Below are 22941 nucleotides of genomic sequence, written 5' to 3'. Positions count from 1 at the left end.
AACACCATCTCGTGATTATGAAATTATCCTTGAACCAATGTGTCAAGCGACCAATATCATAAAAAAAATAATACAACCACTATCCCAGAACACTGTCACATTGATATCATCATCAAAGCTCTCCACAAACTGACTTTTGCATTAAATATACTTGTATATGACTTCACACACATTCCATGCATCAACCCATACAACCACACATCTATGTATACACTATAATTCATTAAAACTCTCAACTAGGTTGACTATAGACAAAATATAGAATATTATATAAATTAGGTCACTTGGACTAATAATACCAAATGTGATCAAATACAGGAGATAGAGGGGACCCAAAAACATCATAACATATGCTTCTATGTCGATTCCAATAAGTTGCACATGATAACACATCCTCCAATGCAGATCTACATATGCCATGGTGAGATCCATATAAAAATCCAAATACAACCTCTAATGCACATCCAAACCAAAAGCGCATGATCCAAATAAGATACATCACTTGAATAAATTAGAAACCAAAACCACTGACAACACCAAACTCAAAACAATATAACGTCACTTGTTGACCAAACTAACATAAGAAAAATGAACTTGAACATTGACAAAACTAAAAAACATGTCCTCCAAGCCACAACACATGAATCCACACTTCAGAGAACTACCAAGCATTCTTTGGACTTGTTTTGACAAACAATTCACTATTGGAAACAACAACAATCAACTCTACCATTTGAGCAACAAAGCACCTAAAAATGTGATATTACAATATACACAAATGATAAACATTTATCCAAAAATGCAATACATAATTTTCACAAACTAGAGGAATGCAAAGAATTATTCCGCTAGCACATTAAATATTATTTCTTGTACATAAATACTATTTTCAACATCACCACCAAAATACACAATAATATCAAAACACTCACTTCCAGACCATCCACAACATTAGACAAGTTGATATCAATGACAACAAACCTTAACAACTTAAGTTTCCAACAATACTAGGGCAGATAGCTTCATAGTTTATTAATTTTAGCCTCAAATTTCAATCATAGGTTCCTCTTTGTATCACACTTCTAGATCTAAGCTTACATTTTAATTTATTAGTTTACATTTACTTGTTTATGCTAATTCTTGTTAATTTTGCATAATTTTACCCAGTTCTTGCATCTTCAAATGAAATCAAATTAAATCAAAAAGGGGAATTTCATTCACAACATCTAAATCTCTAGATGGATCTTGTTACCTATTTTCTCTTATGAATGATATCGATTTGGGATCTTAGTTTATGTCTCGAGGCTAGGATCCCATTTCCTTTCATTCTATACTTAAGGAGACAATTCTCAAAGTAAAGTCTTTTTGATGAATGATATATCTAGGAAAATAAAAGTATCACTAAAAAAGGAAAAGACAAAAAACAAAACATAAGAACAATTGGTCAACATAAGGAGGAATAAAATATATTTGACCCAAATGAAGGTTAACAAAACTATGGTTCCATCGAAGCAACAAACTTAAAATACTATGAAAAAGACTATGTTTAGTTCAAATATTCTAAAATCTTAAAAAAAAAAAACATTACAAATTATGAGCTCTAAGTTATTTTTAAGTAATATGTCTAATTTTTAAGAGGTTCTCACAGTGAATTCACTTTCCAATGGAGCTTTTAAAACTTCTTAAAATCTTTGACTTACATAATTTTTTTATTTTTTTAAAATAAAAGTGAAGAAAAGAGATCACCTCATGAGAACTAAGGTAGCGAAAGGGAAAACAAGTATTCTGACAAAGAATTGGGAAAAATCACTATTATTGCCATTATTATTTAATTGCTATTGTTTTCTATTTTTTTGAAATTTTATTTTGATTATCATTGCAATAAATTCTATGATTGATTTTGATTTGAATATTTTATTATTGATTAGTTAAAGTCTAAAATATTTCCATACATTTACAACATACAAATAATGATAAATAATGATATTTTTATTATATTCAATAATAATTATAAATCTTGTCAAATTTTCCTAACTCATCACAAATCTTGATAAGATTTTTGTTCATGTCTAAAGTGCTAACAAGAAATTTAAAATACTCTTAAATTAGAATCTTAAAATATGAAACTTTTTAAGCAGCTTAACAACCAAGACAAAGTTTCAATATTTTAATCATACTTTCAATTTTAAACAAAATTTTAGAATTTTAAAATAAACACATTTATTTCTATATTCAAGAATTTAATACTAATATTTACAAATATGCAATTCTAAAATTACATCTTTATATATATTATATAATAAATAATATTTTTTTATATTATTATTATTCTTAGTCTTATTATTTCAAAATTACTTTATTCTGATTATACATATATTTACAATTATTTTGTTCATGTGAGCACAATCATGAGACTAATACTAGCTCCTTTCAAGCAACCACACTAGAAACCATCTATAAGAAACCAAGAAACATCTATAGGAAACTAAGAACCACAACTTCCAAATTCATTTATTTAAAAATCTATATTAAAAATCAATTATGAAAGACCAAAATAAAACGTAGAATTCCACACCAGATATCCTCTTAAGATTTGAACCTAGGTTGCACATTGAGAATCCAATAAAATTTAACAAATTAAGCTCAATCTATTAAACATACAATTAAATTTTAAAAATATAATATTGATATATGTATCATTATTGCTCTTGTTACTTAATAGCTATTAAGACTACGTGATCCTTGTTTTGATATGTACTCTATATTATTTTAAGATCAAGTCTCCCATAGAATAATGTCAAAACAGAATCTTCCAATTTCGATTCGATACTGAATCTTCCCATTTAGAAACAGACATGCGAAAACAAACAACTGCTGAGGAAAAACACAAACACACAACGAAAACGTTGTAATCACTTTGTCATGCCGGCTCATGCCGGGCGACAAAAATAAAGATTCCTATGATCTGATGCTCTTGACCATTTCACCAATTCAGTTGTTAATGCAATCAATCAATTTTAACATACGGGTTAGATGAGATTTAATATAGACTATATTAAAATAAAGGGGTACGAGGCGAGTTTCTCTAATGTCACTCAACGAACGAGAAAAATATGTTTTGATAACGACTTGACGACATAAACTAAGAAGACATTGTTCTAACTTTAACTCATCTACAAATTCTTCAGCCATAAGTAACTTGCTGGAAAATCAGTTTAAAGAAGTCTGTACCCAAATCCTTAAAATGGAAGGAGATTCTGATAGAAAGGTCAGTCCCGAAAGAGATGAAAAAGAAACAGAAAAAGCTATGAAGGGGAATCAAAAAGCTTTCTCTGTTCCACTCTACAGTATTTTCTCTTTTGCAGATTCCCTTGATTGCCTTCTCATACTTGTGGGAACACTTGGAGCAGTTGGAACTGGTCTTGTCCTTCCCATCTACGCTTTAGTCTTCTCTGAAACTCTGTACGAAATAGGTTCAAGTACTGGTAAACCTGAGGTTTGTTCTATTTACAGGCTTTTGGCTTCAAAATTCATAATGTTATGAAACATCACTTGGGATTCAATAATTTGTAATTGGGTGTCAATGAACTTGTTTATATGGGATACAACAAACAGGCTGTTCACTGTCTAGTCCTTTTCAATGCATTCCTACTGATGACTAATGTATTGTAATCCGTTGTTTCAGTATGCCTTGTATACAGTTTACCTTGCTATTGCGGCTTTTGCAGTTGGATGGGCAGGTAAGATACTATTGGTAACGAAATGAATCGAAGAAATGGAAATATGTTGTTAATCTGATAAGTTTTGAACTGTGGCAGAGATATCGTGTTGGATATATACTGCAGAGAGACAGACTACAAGGATGAGATACAAATATCTAGAAGCCATATTGAAGCAGGATGTGGCAGTGTTCGATACACAGATAAGGACTGGAGCTATTCTGGATAGCTTTTCTACCGATTTTCTTCTTATCCAAGAGTCTCTTGGTGATAAGGTATTTGAAATTTTACCCATGTTTGAAACTGATCTCCATCACTACATAATGATAGAAAGGCCATTAAGACAATAATACATAGTGATAGAGAGGCCACTAATACTTTCTTATGTCTGTAATTAATCATCATTCATAATTTTTGGTCAATGAAATGGCTTTCTCCTATCTAATTACAATCATAACATTAGTACTTGTCTTAAGAAAATTTATATAAAAAAATTATGCAGAAATATTTCTATAGAAAAACCTGGAATGCATCATTAAAATTTGAACTGATGAGATTGATGTTCCCAATTTAATTAAAATTCAGACTCATTTGCATGAAAGAAGGGAAAGAAACAAAACACAATGCATGCTACAACATTCATTACATTCTTTGATCAACGGATCACATGCTGAGGGATAACGAATGCATTACAATTACTTCATTCTATAGAAGTATTAGACACATGCAAAACTCCCTTTTCTACTCCAAATCTGAGATGAGAGGATTCTTTATAAATAAATAAAACAAATGCCCCCAAACCAAATATTATTATTACATTCTTGAGATTGAAAAAAATATTTGTAATACTTGACCAATGAAATATAAATTGGATGGCTTTCGCCTATCTGATTTCAATCATAAAATGACAGATGGCCAGCTTTATGTCCCATCTAACAACAGTAGTTGCTGGGCTTGCTTTATCACTGAGATATGCATGGCCTGTGGGTCTAGTTGTCCTTGCCATTGTACCACTGGTCGTCGCAGTAGGGGCTTCCTATGCATCTCTTCTCTCCAAGGTGACTTATAAAGCTCAAACAGCATCCGGAGTCGCGGCAACCATTACTGAAGAAGTGAGAATCTAAATTCATATGCTGATAATAATTTGTTATTAAACATAACATATATAAGGGATATTTATAATTTAAATCTTGGGTTCTTTGAAATTTGAAATATTGTTCAAACAGGTGCTTTCACAAATTCGAACTGTTTATTCCTATGTTGGGGAGTCTAAGGCCATGGCATCTTATTCAAAGATGTTAAAATCTACAGTTAAGTTGGAGTACCAAGAAGGACTGGTTAAGGGTGTTGGAATGGGTGCTGTAATGGCCATATCTTATAGTTCGTGGGCTCTGCTTTGCTGGTATGGAGGAATCCTAACGAGGAAAGGCATTTATAAACCTGCAGATATTTTGTCTTCGCTTTTAAATATGCTTTTTGGAGTAGTGTAAGATCTCTCTCTTCTCATCTTCTTCTTATGAGTCATACATTGATCTTCCTCAGCTGTCCTTTATTTCTTTGGGTTCCTCTTATTTGCTTTCTTTATGGTTAAAATTACAGTAAATTCCCATGCATTGAGTTTTCAATTGGGCCAAACAATATATGAGCTTAGTACCTAAAATTATTGGTTACATGTCTGGTTGAATTTCAGAGCCATAGGGTACGCGGTATCAAGCCTAACTTTCATAGTAAAGGGAGTGGCTGCTTATAAAAAAATAATGGAGATCATTAACCAGACACCAATCTTAAAAGACAATATGATTGATGGGCCTGAAGCAGATCAACTGGAAGGCATCATCAAATTTAAGAACGTTTGCTTCAGCTATTCTTCACGTCCAGATGCCATTGTTTTACACGATTTTAACTTGCTAATACCAGCAAGAAAAACACTAGCTCTTGTTGGTGGCAGTGGCTCGGGAAAGACCACTGTAATTTCTCTTCTAGAAAGGTTTTATGAACCTACTCAAGGTATAATTTTTTCATGTTTAGTTCATGCCTATGTTTGTTTGTTCATTTATTTTCCTCCTTCAAATTACTAAAATTTCTCTTAACCAGAAGTTCTTATAGTTTCCTTGGTTGAAACAAAAATTCAGGACAAATACTAGTAGATGAGCTTGACATTAAAAGACTCAATACAAAGTGGCTAAGGCAACAGATAGGGCTGGTAAGTCAAGAGCCTGTTCTCTTTTCAATAAGCATAAAGGAAAACATACTGTATGGAAAGGAGGATGCTAATGAAGAAGAAGTGATGGCGGCTGCAAAGGCTTCCAATGCACATGATTTTATTACCAACTTCCCTGAAGGGTATAATACCAAGGTGTGAATGTTTGGAAATGCTCTATTTCTCTTTATATATTTTTCTCTAGGGTAGGATTTTGTAGATAATTCTTTAATACAGGTGAAATATTCAGAGGTAATATTCTTCCTAGTAAGAATTATTAAATATTTAAAATTTTGTTAATAGTTTTTTGGCAGCCTTCAGTTTGCATGTTCAAGACAATTTATTTTTAGGCTTCTTTTCACCGCAAGCATTTTTAAAATAGGATGCATCAAGAGTGATAATTTTGGATGATTTTTTAGGGTTATGTTTAGGATTCCTGAAAACTTTAAGTTCAGTCTCTTGTTTTGCTAAATGTTTGTTATTTTAGATAGATAGTTACTTCAGATTTAATAGAGTATTTTACTTCAGATTTAATTGAGTATTTTTTTTCTTTCATGTTTATGATGATTAAAAGAGGAGTAAAAATTTATTCAATCACAAAAGAGATACAAATAGAAAGATGAGAAGAAAGAACTAGAAAGCCCTATCATTGTCCACTAGTTGATCTAGCCTAAGAACCATATTAGGAGCCAATTGCCCCCTATCCAATATATTCCATCCCTACATCTGATCTGAGGCCCATTTGGCTAAATAGACAACAACACCATTCCACTCTCTAGGAATGTGTGTGAAAATAATTGAATCCAAGGAACTGCACACCTGAAGAATCTGCCTAATAACTGATGCCAAATGCCAATTAACATCTCCATTCTTCACATATAATATTGCACCACCCAAGAGTAGAGCATTGCCGAACATCATACAAAAAGACAAGAGTGTCCATTAAATTATTAGAATTAAAACCCTTATAAACAGAGAAAATAAACTAAACATCACCATAAATGATTTGTAAAATGTAAAAGTTTGTACTTTTGTAGTTATTATTTTTAATTAGTACTAGTATTAATAAAAAAAATTCAATTAGTATTACAACAGGTTGTAGAAATGTTATTGTGTAGATGATTTTATAGTTTAGTAGTTTTTTTCAAATCATTATGAGAATGGTTAATGGTAGAAAGTCATAATTCTAACTTCTCTTATTTACAATAGAAAATATTAAAACAAATATTCTACTATTTTTGCAAGATCTCTAGAAACAATTTAAAGTAAGGTAGAATGAAATGAGAGATTAGAATGCATTAAATTTTTTTGCAACAAATCAATGATCTTAGTTGAAGGATGATAGAAAGGGCAATGTTACAAATTACATTCCAAGAATTTGATAAAGTTAGATTATTAGAACTTAGACCATTGGAAGAGATATTATAAATTTGAGGATAAAAAAGCTTAATCAACATAAGATTTTATATCAAGGATTGAAATGATTCTAAACTAACTTGAGGCTTGAGGAAAAGCTACAACATAGTCAGAATTTCTGAAAAAGATTATGAGATCTCTTCTTCCTAAATTTGATCCAATGATCATACTAATTGAAAAAATAAAAGATTTAATCATATTTTTAATGGTAGATTTGGTAGGTTCTTTACAACCTTATAAAAGAGTGTACACAACATTCTATAAAAAAATTCAATGCAACCTTTCCATTCTACTATAAGAATCAAACATATTGTACTACTCATTCTTAATAAGTTAAACCTTAAGGGGGTCCTTTAACTAGTAGAGTCCATGTGGTTGACAAAATGGAAAAGAAAGGGGAAATCACAAAGGAAGAGGATGAAATTCTATGGATCATGGAAGAATCAAGTGCATGCATTATGAACATTATGGACACAATGACTTTGAATGTAGAAATAATAAATCTGATTTGAAAAATAAGAGAGACAATTATATTGAAGAGTCTTTTGATTATATGTAACACTCCACATTATTCACACGTAATTTGGAAAAAGAAAATGAAAAAGATGTATGGTTCCTAGATGGTAGCTATTGAAACCAAATGATAAGAAATTTTAACCTCTTTATTGAAAATTAGATGACTTAGTGACTAGCCCAATAAATTTTGGATATAGTAAATATTAAGGGAAATTACCTATATCCATCATAATAAATGTGGGTAGATTGTCACAAAAAATATAAGGCTATTTTGGAAGGTAACTACTACAAAATATTGGATAAACAAACTATTTATTCACTTGTAGAAAAATATGATTGAGCCTCTAATCGGTTTAATCTATTCATAACTTGTAAAGGAATATTTAATAAAAAAAGAATAGGTTATTTAATTTTGATTTTTTTTTGAATAAAATGCACACCGACAAAAATATCAAAGAATATTTAGGGTTATGGCACCAACACCGTGAACTTTTTAATTTTTTAAAGATTGATTTTACTTCACAAAAAGAATATGGTGAGAGAACATTTGACAATTCAAGAAAAATAAGTTTGTTCAATCTCTTGAAGCTTTTGGGTTTCATCACTTTCTTCAAATGAATCTCTCAATCTTTCTTCATGAGACATTAGAGATTGAATTAGGCAATCAAATTGAAGGGTAGACAAATCCTTTCTTTCTTCAATGATTATGACCAACATGGTTTTGACCTTGGTGTGAGATTCGTTGACACATTTTTGACAGAAACTTCATTGTTCACTATTTTTCCAACAATAGGCATCTTATTGACCACATCTTTAACTCTCACACAATAGTCACTCACACTTTTAGCTTCTTGCATCTTCAATTTCTCAAATTCTCTTTTTAATCTTTATAGCTTGACAACTTTGAACTCCCTTGTTAAGCTTCTTGTAGAGTCTTCCAAGCATCCTCAATTATTTTTACTCCTACAATTCTCAAAAGAAAAATCTTATTTAAAGCTATGCGAATATGAAATAAGGCTTGGACATTTTTCTTCTTAGCCTCCTTAACTATTTTATCATTTGTTGTAAGTGTATTTTAATCACCTAACTCCTCATAACCTAATTCAAATTCTCCTACAAATCTTTTACTATAAAAAATGACATCATCTTAATACACCAATAAATATATCAATTACCTACTTTGATACCAAATTATAGTTTTCGAAAGCAGCCCTTATCCCTAAACCAGGCTAATTCAATGAATATGAGAGCAGAGAAAAAAAATAACAGCAATAAAAATCTGTGATAAAATGAATACCTCTTATCGGACATAAAAAAGAAACTGATCATTCATACATTTCAACAATGGCAGAACCCTCTCTGTTTTTATTAGTGATAAAATGAATACCTCTTATCGGACATAAAAAAGAAACTGATTATTCATACATTTCAGCAATGGCAGAACCCTCTCTTTTTTTATTAGTGAACTATATTTTTTTTTATACACAACAGTTTTATTCCAGCTTGATTAAAAACTACCCTCGACTTGAATACAACTAGACTTCAAAAGAGTAGTTCATGACAAAGCAGAAGGAACTGATTATGCACTAACAACAACATGCATTATCATGATTTATTCGCTGGCAAAGGAAAAACAGAGCTTCTTAACTGGACTGAAACAAAAACAAACTACAATTAAAACTGACCATCTAAACAACATAAGGTAATGAAGGGTACGCAAAACTAGATGGCCGATGGTAGAACTGGATGATCAATATCAGTCATCAATATGAAAAGCGGTGGTAAAAAGCATGGACTAACAGTGCTGATATTTCTTTCAAAAATACACTTATTAATACAATCAGATAGTTGAGTTGAGCCATTTATTTGCAACAGGTGATGGATAAGTTGTTGTGTGAATGATGCAGGTAGGGGAAAGAGGAGCACAACTTTCTGGGGGGCAGAAACAAAGAATTGCACTGGCAAGAGCAATTTTGAAGAATCCAAAGATATTACTTTTGGATGAGGCCACCAGTGCCCTCGATTCTGCTTCTGAGCGTCTTATTCAGCTGACTCTCAATGAGCTTATGATTGGCAGAACAACGGTGGTGATAGCACACCGCTTATCTACTATTAAGAAGGTCGATACCATAGCTGTTATGAAAGATGGGTGTATTGTTGAAATGGGAAGCCATGATCAACTAATGGCCAAAGAGGATGGAGGCGCATATTTTTCTCTAATAAATTTGCAGGCACCAGATTACTCTAATAATGACACAGAGCAGACGTTACAAGTAATGCCAAATTTAAGGTATATATATAAATAGGAGAGCCCTATTTTTTGTATTTGACTACTTAGTGTGGTTGCTGTTCTAATTCATTTCATTGATGCCATGCCCGAAAGCAATGAGACACAGATTCCAATTGTAGATGCACAAATATATGAAAGCAATGAGAATGAAAAAGTGACAGTTTCAAAGATAGATTCAGAAGATATGACATCCAAGGGTTCTGCCATGAGATTGTTGAAAATGAGTGCAACAGATTGGCCATATGCAATCATGGGCACATTTGGGTCAATTATACAGGGTTGTCTAGTCCCGATAGTTGGTCTATTTATGGCTATATCTATAACCAACTTCTTCATACAGAATCATTCTGAAATGGAGCGCAAGATTAGGATAGCTGCCTTCGTGTATATTGGTATTGCTCTCGCTGCATTGCTAGGCAACGCGTTGCAGCAGTTTTGCCTTGGGATAATCGGAGGAAATTTAAGCGAAAAAGTTCGAGAGAAGATGCTTGCAGGTAAAGGGGTTAAACTGATACATATTTTATTCTTTATATAGTTTTTTTGGATAGGACGTGCTGCATGGACAATTCGGGGACTTATGTCATCCATTTGAGCTTTCTTGCATTCAATTCATACATTATTACATAAAGGATGAGAATAACTTATAGAATGGAATGATTTTGCCCTGAATCTTGCAGCCATTTTGCGTAATGAGATATCTTGGTTCGATAAAGATGAGAATGGCAGCCTTAAAATCTCCTCCCGCATTTCTTCCGACGGGACTCACGTAAAGAGTGTAATTGAACAAGTATTTCTTATTGCCCAGAACCTCACCAATATTGTTGCTTCCTTGATAATATGCTTTACAGCCCAATGGCAAGTCAGCTTAATCCTTTTCGCCGCATACCCTATTCTTGTTTTGGGAAACATGTCTCAGGTCTGTACAGATTTAAATTAATTAGGTTAAAACCATTCTAACATGTATGGGTAGAATCCTAAGCTTACAAAGATTTGCGATTCATTTAAATGCAGAAAATGTCAGATAAGGGATTCGGTGGAGATCAAGCCAAGGCGCACAACGAAGCCACCGTTGTGGCAGGCGAAGCAGTGAGCAATATCAGAACACTTATAGCATTCAACGCAGAGAAGAAAGTTCTGTCTTTATTTCAGAAATTGCTCGCTAAACCGGTGAGACGCAGCTTCAGAAAAGGGCAAATCGCAGGGTTGTTATATGGGCTTTCTCAGCTGGGCCTGTATTGCTCCTATGCTTTGGCTCTTTGGAATGCCTGGAGACTTGTCAGTAATGGAACGGCTAGTTTTACTGAAGTTATTGTGGCATCTACTGTAATGTTTTTTGCTTCTTCTACACTCTCGGAGACGATGACTTTGGTTCCAAATTTCGTTAAAAGCAGGGAAGCCGTGAAGTCGGTGTTCAAAATCCTGGACAGGCAGACACGGATGGAGCCAGAAGATCCAGAAGCATTCAATGTCGAACACTTGAAGGGAGACATAGAGTTCAGGAATGTCACATTTTGTTATCCTAATCGACCACAATTTATTGTTTTTGAAAACCTGGACCTGAAGTTGGAAGCAGGAAAGAGCTTAGCCCTTGTGGGATCTAGTGGGTGCGGTAAGAGCTCCATCATTGCACTGATCGAGAGATTTTATGACCCAACTGAAGGAACTGTTTTGATTGATGAAATGGACATCAGGAGTTATCATCTACGCTCTCTGAGATTGAACATTTCTCTGGTGCAGCAGGAGCCTGCTCTTTTTGCTACTTCTATCAGAGATAACATTCTGTACGGAAAGAAGAACGCATCAGAAGAAGAGGTGATCAATGCTGCGAGAATTGCAAATGCTCATGAGTTTATCAGCAAATTGCCTGATGGGTATGGGACTTTGGTAGGCGAGAGAGGAGTGGAAATGTCAGGAGGGCAGAAGCAGAGATTGGCAATAGCAAGGGCAGTACTGAAGAATCCTGCAATCCTGCTATTGGATGAGGCTACCAGTGGATTGGATGCAGAGTCAGAGAGGGTTGTTCAGGAAGCCTTGGAGAGGGTGATGGAAGGCAGAACATCTATTATTGTTGCTCATCGTCTCTCCACTATAAAGAATGTGGCCACCATTGCAGTGGTGAAGGAGGGAAGGATTGCAGAACAGGGATCTCATTCAGAGCTCATGGCCACACCTAATGGAGAATACAACAGACTGCTCAACCTGAAGGCCAGCCATCGAGCAGAGTCAATTGAGCAAGAGTTTATATCACTTTCGGGTTGACTACTGTTTAAAGTGAATGATAATACAGTAATACCATATATCACCTGCTTCAGGAGGATCTATACCAAAGGATTTGATTATTGCTGTGTTAGATCTAGTATATTTATATTTTAAAAGAAATATACGTAAAATAATGTTGAGAGATATCAAATAATTGTCTTGGAGCTGAATAATGCTGCATTCCTTCATTCTCATTAAAGATGTAACAGTTTTATACTTAGAGACACGTGACAATGATTCTATTTTATTGAGAGTACAAAAATAATACTTATAGACAAACTGAAACATGCATGCATTTATCTGTCATCTACACATCAAATTTATTCAAAACCACTTTTTGATTTACCGATATTTGTATGTCATTGTAGATGGCTCTCGACATAAATATGTTTTTTCATATTTTTAGTCTATTTAAGTTTAAGTTTAATAAAATTTGCAAAGCATTTATAAAGTATATAAATTTTGTTGGTAATCAAAGTTATAATGTATAAAAATTCAAAAATTATTTTAAAGAGAAATTTAATTTAACTTTGGATTGATATTAAGTTGTTAAAAATATAGATAAATTATAAATTTTAGATGATATAATAAAAATGATTAATCTAAATGTGTGAAGAAGTGAAGAGTAATATAAAGATTGAAATAACAAGAGACTATTAAGTGTTAGTTTATCTAATGTAAAATAATGTGGATATAACATAATATTTAGAAAACAATAATCATAAATAAAAAGCGAATAGTACAAGGAAGAGTCATAGATGTTATAATCAAAGAACAAATAGATTGTATGTTTGAATATTGCGAAATGTTCCTATTTACAATCTATGTTGGGGGATAAAGGAGAATAGTGTAACAACTAGGGAACTTGCCTTCATGTTAAATCTCTCTAACTATTTTTTTTGCTTTCACTCAGTAAATTAAGAAGTTTTGAGAGTGTGTACACTTAGTCTATATATCTTTACGACTAAGGCCTATTTGTTTGTGTGTTTAGACATGTGTATGTAACCTAAATTCTTATAGACTAAGATAATAAAGTGCTACTAGTTATAACAATCTGATCCATAGATTACTATTAAAACTTGAGAATCTCATTGCCATGTATGTGCACATGTGGATAAGGAGACAAAAATGTGGTAGGCCTAAATTATGCGAATAGGATAAATGACTAATGATAAGTTTAATTCTAATAGAAAGGACACACAAAATATAAAAAATAATATAATTATATTCTATTCAAAAGAGTAGTAAATCCAACAATTGAAACTAGTAATTTATAGAAAATTATAATATTCAATTTATATTACAAAATCTAAATAAAGAAGCTTTCTTAAATGTTATATAATTCAACCAAATGACTTTGTGTGTTCAGAAGAAACCTTTGTCCCAATGTTTTCACAAAATGATAGATTTGAAACGTTCAATGACAAAGCTAAAAAAAACTAGCTACCCCTTTGTCCATAAAAGACAAGTATACTTAAATATGAAGAGGGATGTTGAAGGTATAAGGGTGTCAAATCAATCAAATTTCTCATATTTTTATTATGTTATTGTAGCCAAGAATCAATCATAAATATTGTGTAGGAAGTTAATTTATCTATTAATATCAATCATCAAAACCAAACAAGAAAATTCTTGAAAAACAAAATGTGTAGGGAGTATAGATAGAGGAACAATATTTTTGTAAATAACCATGAATTAAACACCTATGTATGAGAAAAATATAATAAATAAAAGAAAAAAAGAAGACACTTGAATTAAATCATCACATGAGAATTTTTTTTCCAAACCATTGGATTGGAATAATGCTCAAAAAAATATTTTAGAAAACTCTAAAGAAGGGATTTAGAAATAACAAAAGAAACTCCGATAATAATGCCATTAGAATATCATTCATAATGAGAAATATGCTTTCAAAAAATATTTTTCAAAGATGGGTATTTTGTATATTCCAAAGGCACTTACATTCTTTAGTGAGGTTAACTTTTTAAAATGACTTTAGAAATCAAAATATGACCACCCAATATAGAGAGGAATCTACTAGTTAAAAATTAAAAAATTTCTTTGGTTTTTTGGTTTGAAATCATATTAAGAATATTATGCAATAGAAATAATTATAATATTTTGAATTAATTAAGAATAATGGATGTAGTTCTTAGAGGCTATTGGTGCAGTTTAGACCTTTATTCATCATTCATCCTATCACTTATGTTTGTTCGCGTATCTCTTTTTTGGAGAGGACTTTTATCCCATGAGGTTTTCTCCATTTCTCCATTTGTAAGAGATCATTTGAACTGTATATGGTAGCGAACATGGCCTAGTTGTCAAGATCCATCATCATATCATATTGAATATTTAATTTTTTTCCATAAGTTGCACTTAAGTGAGGGTTTTGGAATAAATATAATTTAGTCACAATCTTAAGTTTACTTAGACATATCATATTCCTAGGTTATAGGTAAACTTTAAACATTTTATTATTTACCTGCATTTTGTATTTTGTGCCATTAGTTGGTAGCTAGTTGTACCTACCCTTACACCTCATTTGTGCTTGCATTCTAGCCTTTGCCTATATAAGGAGGCTCATATACATTTGTATATCATCTCAATATCAATCTATTTCATCTCATTTGGTGATATATCTAGTTCTCATGTGAAATTTTCTATATAGGTTGTGATCCTAGGTTAGGAACATTGCTATAACAAAATGCATCTTTTAAAACTTTTAAGATTACAATATAATAAGATGACAATGTTATTATTAGGACTAGAAAGGTGATAAACCAAATAGTTTTACAATGACTAAATTAACACTAACACCCCCGTTAAGTGCAATTTAGGGAATATTGTACATGCATGATGATAAGTCTTGACTACTAGCTAATGTTTTGAGTCAGATAACACTAATACCTTCAACATGCATAAGGAGATATAATATGATTATTTGAACTTCAGAGTTTTATCCTCCCTATTGGTTCCTATAGCTTTCAATGATATCACATTTACTCTACCTCATACTTCTCCAGTGTAGAATATTCCTACACCATTAGTTTCTCATAATTTAGGGGAACAAGGTTTTCATAGTTCTATTTCAACTATAGTTGATTGAGAAGATTACTTATATGACATATCAAAGTTGTTTAATGAATCCCATTTTATAAGATTCACAAGGAATTGTGATGATAGCTACATTAATGCTCTTGTCCACACATCTACATCTTTTGTTCATGATTTTCTTCAACCTTCACATAGAGCAACTAAGTAGCTTTCAAAGCTTTCTTTATTGTCTTTTGATATTTTGTGTCATTCAGAGACTTATATTCCTCTCACCTAGGAAGATGCCATGCACCTATCTACGGTTCTCCTTCTTCCATTAGAAAGAAATATTGTTTGACTTTCAAGGATTACATTCTACATTCTTCTTAGACCATCACTTAGCACTACAAGTTCTATTATCATATGGGTGGCATTCATAGTCTCTCTTTTCTCTCTCTAATGTGGGGAAGTATTCCTGTACATTATAATAGTAGTAGTTCTTTGAGGTTACTTGCTTTGGTTATACAGAATTTGTACATGAGTACATTAATGTAAATAGTCATTGCCAAATTAGTAAGCTAATCACCTTTCTAGTGAGTGACCTGTTCACACTTATCTTAAGTTTACATAGGCTATTCCATGCTTTTGTCTTAGTTCATAACATTGAGACATGTGTCCTCATCACTTGAGACACCTCTGACATGCATGTTTGACACTTGCTCACACAAATGTCAAGTGAGCTCCCATGTTTTCCATCTTTGTAGGGTTAATCGTAGTTTGAGTCCTACCTCATCTACCTTTCCTATATACAAGGAGATCTGTGCACATTTCAAATACTCTTATTTTTTTTCAGTCTCCTAACTCCAAGATTTATGATTATGTAATGTTTGGAAGACATAAAAACTATAAAAAAATATGCAAAATAACAAACTCATTAATTTTTTTTTAAATAAAAGCTATTTATTTAAAAAAAATGTTAGAAGTAACAAGGAGAACTAGTTGAAATGGCAAAAGGATGGGCTGTGGGCCATAAGACACATATAGCAGTGAACAAATTGTACCTTGGCTAGGCTCATAAAACCTTTCCAGAAGAGAAATTATATTGCTCTGTCCGGATTCACTGCCGCCAACGAGAGCTAGTGTTTTCCTTGCAGGTATCAGCAGATTAAAATTTGATGATGCCGTCCAGTTGATCTGCTTCAGGCCCATCAATCAAATTGTCTTTTTAAGATTGATTATGTCCATTATTTTGTTATAAGAAACCCCTTCTTTTGCTATGAAGGTTAGGCTTGATACCGGGTACCCTATGGATCTGAAATTCAACGAAACATGTCACCAACAATTCTTGTTATTAAGCTGATATAGCTTTTAGGCAAATCAAAGGCTTAAGGCCTTGGAATATCAGATAATTATAATCATAAAAAAAGTAAATAAGAGGAGCCCAAAGATATAAAGAAAAAATGAGGAAGATCAAAATATGACTTATAAGACTGAAGAGCTTAACGCATGGGAATTTAAGATAATCTAAATCATAAAAAAATAGATAAGAAATATGATTCATAGGAAGTGGAGAAGACAGAGATCATACACTACTCCCAAAAGCATATTAAAATCGAAGACAGAGTATCGCCAACATTAGAATGCCTTTCCTCCATAGGATTCCTGCATATTCCCACAACTCAAAATTTATCAAATTTTGAACATATTTCCGTTTCTCTAATTCATTTCAATACCACGATATTAACTCCAATATTTTCTTAATTTCTTGTTCATCTCTTTCGTGATTCGCCTTGCTATTAGAATTGGTAGATGAATTGAATTTAGAGCAAGCTCTTCTTCGTTTCTGTCGTCACGTTGTTCTCGTTGAATTTGGAATGTACAACAACTTCATTCGGTAAATACGAAGCATTCTTGTAATCATAATATTTTTCTTGTACTTTGGTTGCCTTGAACGAAACGGTGGGATATTCTTTCGCCTAGCCTACTTTAAATCAGTCCAGTTTTTATTAAAACTTATCTAGCCCATATGTTATAGTTTATATTAAATCTTATTTTATCTACAGAGACGGAAAATTCTTTTGCCTGCCATGAGAACGTGACAGATTTTTACAAACAAGAATTGAAACAGCAAACACAACGGAGTTTATAGAATAATATGTTAATTATGTGAACAGCTAACTACAATAGGATACTACATCTTATTATGCTGTGTAGAAATAAAAAATACACAACAATTAATATAATTGGTATCAGAGTGAGAAGATCTTGAGAAGTGTTCATTTTTTTGAGAGTTTGTGAGATTGTGGGTGTGCAGTTTAAAGCTAAGCAAAGTCACAAAAGGTATAAAAGTGTGTTAGATGTTGATTGCAAAAGAAAAGAATGAGAAACGTCAATCCTGAGAACACAAAAGAATTAAAGAGGTTAGCTGCTGCAAGCGCAGAGGCATATAAATAAGGGTGAAGTGATTATGGGTCTAAATGTGAAGGTCCATTGCATGTTAATAGAAACCACTGCAAAGTTGATCTTTGAAGGATCATGTGATTGGGGTGTATAAGTAAGGTAAGTTTAATTCATTTGTGTCAATGGGGAGAAATGGTAAAAAAGTTAAGAAAGAAAAAGCAAGTTTAATGCGTGAAAAGGATTTTTTTGAAAGATAAATCGTACTTAGAAGGTAATATTTAGAATTGACAGAAACTATAAAGGAGTTGAGAAAAGATATCTAAGAAAATTCATGTGAAAATGATACTCTTTATAAGGAATTGGAGAAAGTTAAATAGGAAAACAATTTTCATAAAGATGAAAATGCAAAGTTGAAAGAAAAAGATATGCAATTAGATTAATTGCATGCAGGAAGGAAAATGAGAATTTAAGGTCAAAGGATTTAATATGTAATACCTAATGTGCTATGAGTAGTTTGTGTTTTTTGTTTGATATGGGTGATGTAGCTAAAATTTCTTCCAACGAAGATGATGAGGTTAAGGAAAGGATGTGTTTAAAACTACAAAATCTATAGGTTGTGATGACAAGAATGTTGGCTTAAAGATCATGAAGAAAATGGGTTATGAAGGAAAAGGTTTGGGAACTTATTGGCAAGGGATAAGAGATCTCATTCAACTAGTTATGGGGTAAAAGAATGAAGGCCTTGGATATGATAAGATAGAAGAAAATGATGTTGTAGTTGTCATAGGTTCATATGAATTAAAAACGTGAAATTAAAAACATATCTTCCATAATTTGATTAACTCTTTTTGTTTGACCATTCGTTTTTGGGTAGTAAGAAATGCTAAAATTTAGTTTGGTACCCAAGGTGGTCATAAGAGAGGTCCAAAACCTAGAAGTAAATAACTTACCTCTATAAAAAATGATTACCTTAGGCATCCAATGCAATCTTATGGTTTCCTTGATAAATCTTTTAGCCAATACTGGGGCATCATCCTTCACATTGTCTAGAATAAAATAGTACTTTTGTCAATTTATGAACCACTACCAGAATACTCTCATGTTGTTGCCAAATTTTTTGGCAAACCCGTCACAAAATCCATAGAAATTATTGACCATTTATGCCAAGGTAAATCATGAGGATAAGGTATCTTGCAAGATGACAATGTTTTTCTTTAACACACTGACATTCAATACATTCGAAAACATAATTTGCTATCTCTTTCTTCATTTGTGACCAAAAGTAATGAGTTTTTAACTCTGCATACATTTTAGCCACCCTAGGATGTGCTTGATAGGGCACATTATGGCCTTCTATGAGAATTTTTAATCTTAACATAAATTCAATTTAGTTAATGATGGATACTATCATTCCCTTAATTGTACTTGACTGGATCAATTCAGTGGTGCATTTCCAACCTTAGTTGCTAACAAAAGGGGTCAAAAGCTTGCAATTCATTTGATCTTTTCTAGCAATTCAAACCTTAATAAGTGATTGCAGCTAATTTAGCCCTTCAACTAAGGGCATCTGCTACCTAATTTTATTTTCCCTTAACATATGAAATATCTAGTTGCTTGGGAATTCTAACCACTTTCTCTATCATGCATTCAAATTAGATTGTGTGAGTAGATATTGGAGTCATTTATGGTCAATGTTCAACTTGAAGGGTCTCCGAAATAAATAATGTTTCTATACCTTAAATGCATGCACAATTGCAGCTAACTCTAAGTCATGGGTGGGATAGTTGAGTCTGTGATCCTTCAATTTTCTGGACTAAAAAATGATCACACATCCATTTTGCATTAGAACTCCTCCTATCCCTTTCCAAAGAAGCATCAATCCAAACTACAAATTCTTTTTCTAGGCTAGGCACTTGCAATATAGGGGTGGTGGTAAGAGCTTCCTTCAACTATTGGAAGGTGACATTGCATTTATTTATCCATTCAAACTTCTTACCTTTTCATTGAAGATAGGTAATGGGGTTGGCTATCTTGGATAAGTTCTCTACGAACCTTCAAAAATACCCTGTCAAACCCATAACTCTTCTTCCTTTAGTCAGATTCTTAGGAATAGGTCAATCTTCAATTGGTTGTATCTTGGTCAGATCAACTACTATACCCTAGGCTGCTATTATCCCAAATAGTGCACCTTAGGCTAGAAGAAGGAATACGCGAACAATTTCCCATATAACTCGTGCTCCCTTAGCCTTTGCAGTACTATTCTCAAATTTTCCTTGTGTTCTTGCAAATTTTAGGAGTAGATTAGAATATCATCTAAGAATACTAACACAACTTTTTCTAGGTAGACATGGAAAACATGATTTTTGAGGCTCATAAAGATGGGAGGGGCATTTGTTAGGCCAAAAAGCCACCACCAACAAACTCATACTATCTATACCTAGTCTAAAAAGCTATTTTTGGAATATGCTCTTCCCTAATTCTCAACTAGTGATATCCTGACCTTCAATAAATTTTAGATAATATTGTTTCTCTCTTCATCTGATCAAACAAGTCATCAATTTTTGGTAGGCGATAGCTATTTTGAATGGTCGCCTTATTCAGCATTCAATAATCTATTCAAAACCTCAATGTTCCATCCTTCTTCGTGATGAACAACACTGGAGCTCCCCATGGAGACACACTAAGATAAATTAGTCCCTTCTTCATTAGATCTTGCAGTTGCATTTTCAACTCTTTCAATTCGGCAGTGTTCATTTTATAGCGGGCTTTTGAGATAGGCCCAAACCTGAAATCCATTTGTCTCTTAGGAGGCAATCCTAGCAAATCCTCAAGGATGACATCTTGGAATTCTTGAAGGATTGGATGATCTTCACTACTAGGAATTTGGTCTTCAAACTCAATGATGATGTAGTTGTCATAGGTTCATAAGGAAAGAAAGGCATGTGAAGTGTTAATCCTAAGAAAAGGGTTGAAATCAAAATCACAAAAGAATTAAAGAGGTTAGCCACTACAAGGAGAGGCGTAGAAATAAGGGAGAAGATATTGTTGAGTCTAAATATGAAGGTTCATTGCATCTTAATAGAAACCACTACAAAGTGGATTGATAATAATCATGTGACTAGAGGTGTATAAGCAAGGTAAGTTTAAATCATTTGTGTTAATGAGAAGAAATAGTAAAAATATCAAGAAAGAAAATGTAATTTTAATTTGGGAAAAGGATTTTTTGAAAGATGGATTGGTGAAAATTAAATGGTCTTATTTAGAATTGATAAAAGTTATAAAGGAGTTGAGAAATTATATCTAAGAAAATTCACATGAAAATGATACTCTTCACAAGGAATTGGAGAAAGTTAAAAAGGAAAATAGTTTTCATAAGGTCAAGTTGAAAACTTGAAAGAATAAAATATGCGATTAGATCAATTACATGCAGGAAGGAAAATGAGAATTTAAGGTTGAAGGATTTAATATGTAATGCCTCACATGATATGAATAATTTTTTTTTTTTTGATATGGGTGACAACTATTGATATAGGTGATCTAGCTAAAGTTTGTTCCAACGAAGATAGTGAGGCTAAAGGAAAAGATGTGTTTAAAACTACAAAATTTGTAGGTTGTGATGACAAGAATGTTGGCTTAAAGATCATGAAGAAAATGGGTTATGAAGGAAAGGTTAGGGAAATTATTAGCAAGGAATAGGAGAGCCCATTCAGTCAATTATGAGGCCAAAGAATGAAGACCTTGGATATGGTAAGATGGAAATGATGTTGTAGATGTCATAGGTTCATGGAAATCAGCTCAAAGAATGAAATATATCTAGTATTCACATTGTCACAAAGAAGAACGTGAAGAAAACAAGTGTTGGGATCTTCATCCTTGTACAATTTGTGGGTAGAAGAATCACTCTAAAAAATAATGTTGGCATAGAAAGTAGAAAGAAAAATCTATGAAATATTGTATGCAGATTGATTATGGATGGATTGATGGATCCAGTTGGGAAAATGTTACAAATATGTTTGAATGATTGTATAAGCCTAAGTATTTCCATGTAAAAAGAGATAACTTGTTAAAAAATAGTTTGAATATTTAAGTCAAGTTATTGGCTTCTATTTGTTGTGATTAGCACATTGAAAGGTTTCATGTAATTTGAAAGACTATGAGCCTTCTCGATGTTGGAAAAAGAAGAAGAAAACCTTGTGATCTCTCATGAGGGAGAGATATGAATAAATGGGTGATTATTTCTACAAGAAGCTTACTATGTTAGTCTATAATACTAGAGTGATGGCAATGTTGCATAAAAAGTTGCACAATTTTAGTTTTCAAAGATTTGAGATCATATTGTTAGTCTTAGCATGAAAGGAGAGTATGTGGAAAAGTGATGCATGAGCCTCACCACCATGCAATTCACCTTGATTTCCGTGCATAATTTTACTGTAAGAATTTTTGTTTAAATATAATTTTCATGTTTATCTATAAGTTGTTTGGATAATACATAAAATACATGATATATGGATAAAACAACCAAGTCCACTTTTAGTCTACTTTTAGAGGATGTAATCTTTATTAAGGATTGTCTTCATATTCTTTAAAGAAAATTTTGTGTGGGTCCTTTTAACTGATTTCTTGAATCTCTCTAAAAAATTTGTCAACTTCTTAGAGCCAATGATTTCAAGGCCTTGGAAAACGAATAGAAATCATTGATATAAGATTAAATTTGCCTACACTTTTAATTTTGAAAGACCAAGGAGGGTGATCCTATACAAAACCTACTAACATGTTTCACCTAACAAATGAGTCATTACTTTAACAGAAAAGTTCACATTCACATAAACCAAGAAATTATAGTTTATTCAACAATTGTAGCTCAACTATTGAGAATAATCCTTACTGATCTTATCTAATATTATATTTCACCTAAAAAATGATGAATTGCTGCAACAGAAATGCTCACATTCATATAGACCAAGAAATTACATTTTATTCAACAATTGTGGCTCAATTCTTGAGAATACTCATTACTGAACTTGAGAAAACATATAACTATTTTAAAACAAAAGAGAAATACTTGAATTAGATAAATATTGTTCCGATTTTAACATAATTATATTTGA

General features: G+C 32.4%; 2 protein-coding genes across 2 annotated transcripts; both read left to right on the top strand.

Moving 5' to 3' along the window:
- Positions 1 to 3244: 3244 nt before the first annotated feature.
- Positions 3245 to 10157, top strand: LOC131067031 (ABC transporter B family member 19-like). Its single transcript, XM_058001965.1, has 8 exons — positions 3245 to 3496; positions 3686 to 3740; positions 3846 to 3994; positions 4631 to 4831; positions 4946 to 5205; positions 5410 to 5726; positions 5852 to 6075; positions 9759 to 10157. The coding sequence occupies exons 1-8, from the start codon at positions 3245 to 3247 to the stop codon at positions 10155 to 10157; spliced, it is 1857 nt and encodes a 618-aa protein (XP_057857948.1).
- A 66-nt stretch (positions 10158 to 10223) lies between these two features.
- LOC131067032 (ABC transporter B family member 19-like) lies at positions 10224 to 12400 on the top strand. Its single transcript, XM_058001966.2, has 3 exons — positions 10224 to 10635; positions 10819 to 11057; positions 11153 to 12400. Exons 1-3 carry the CDS (start codon positions 10224 to 10226, stop codon positions 12398 to 12400), a joined length of 1899 nt encoding a protein of 632 aa, XP_057857949.2.
- The last annotated feature ends 10541 nt before the right edge of the window (positions 12401 to 22941 follow it).

This window comes from Cryptomeria japonica, chromosome 8, assembly GCF_030272615.1.
Source record: "Cryptomeria japonica chromosome 8, Sugi_1.0, whole genome shotgun sequence".
In the NCBI taxonomy this organism is placed as follows: domain Eukaryota; kingdom Viridiplantae; phylum Streptophyta; class Pinopsida; order Cupressales; family Cupressaceae; genus Cryptomeria; species Cryptomeria japonica.
This window is presented reverse-complemented; position numbering and strand designations above follow the sequence as displayed.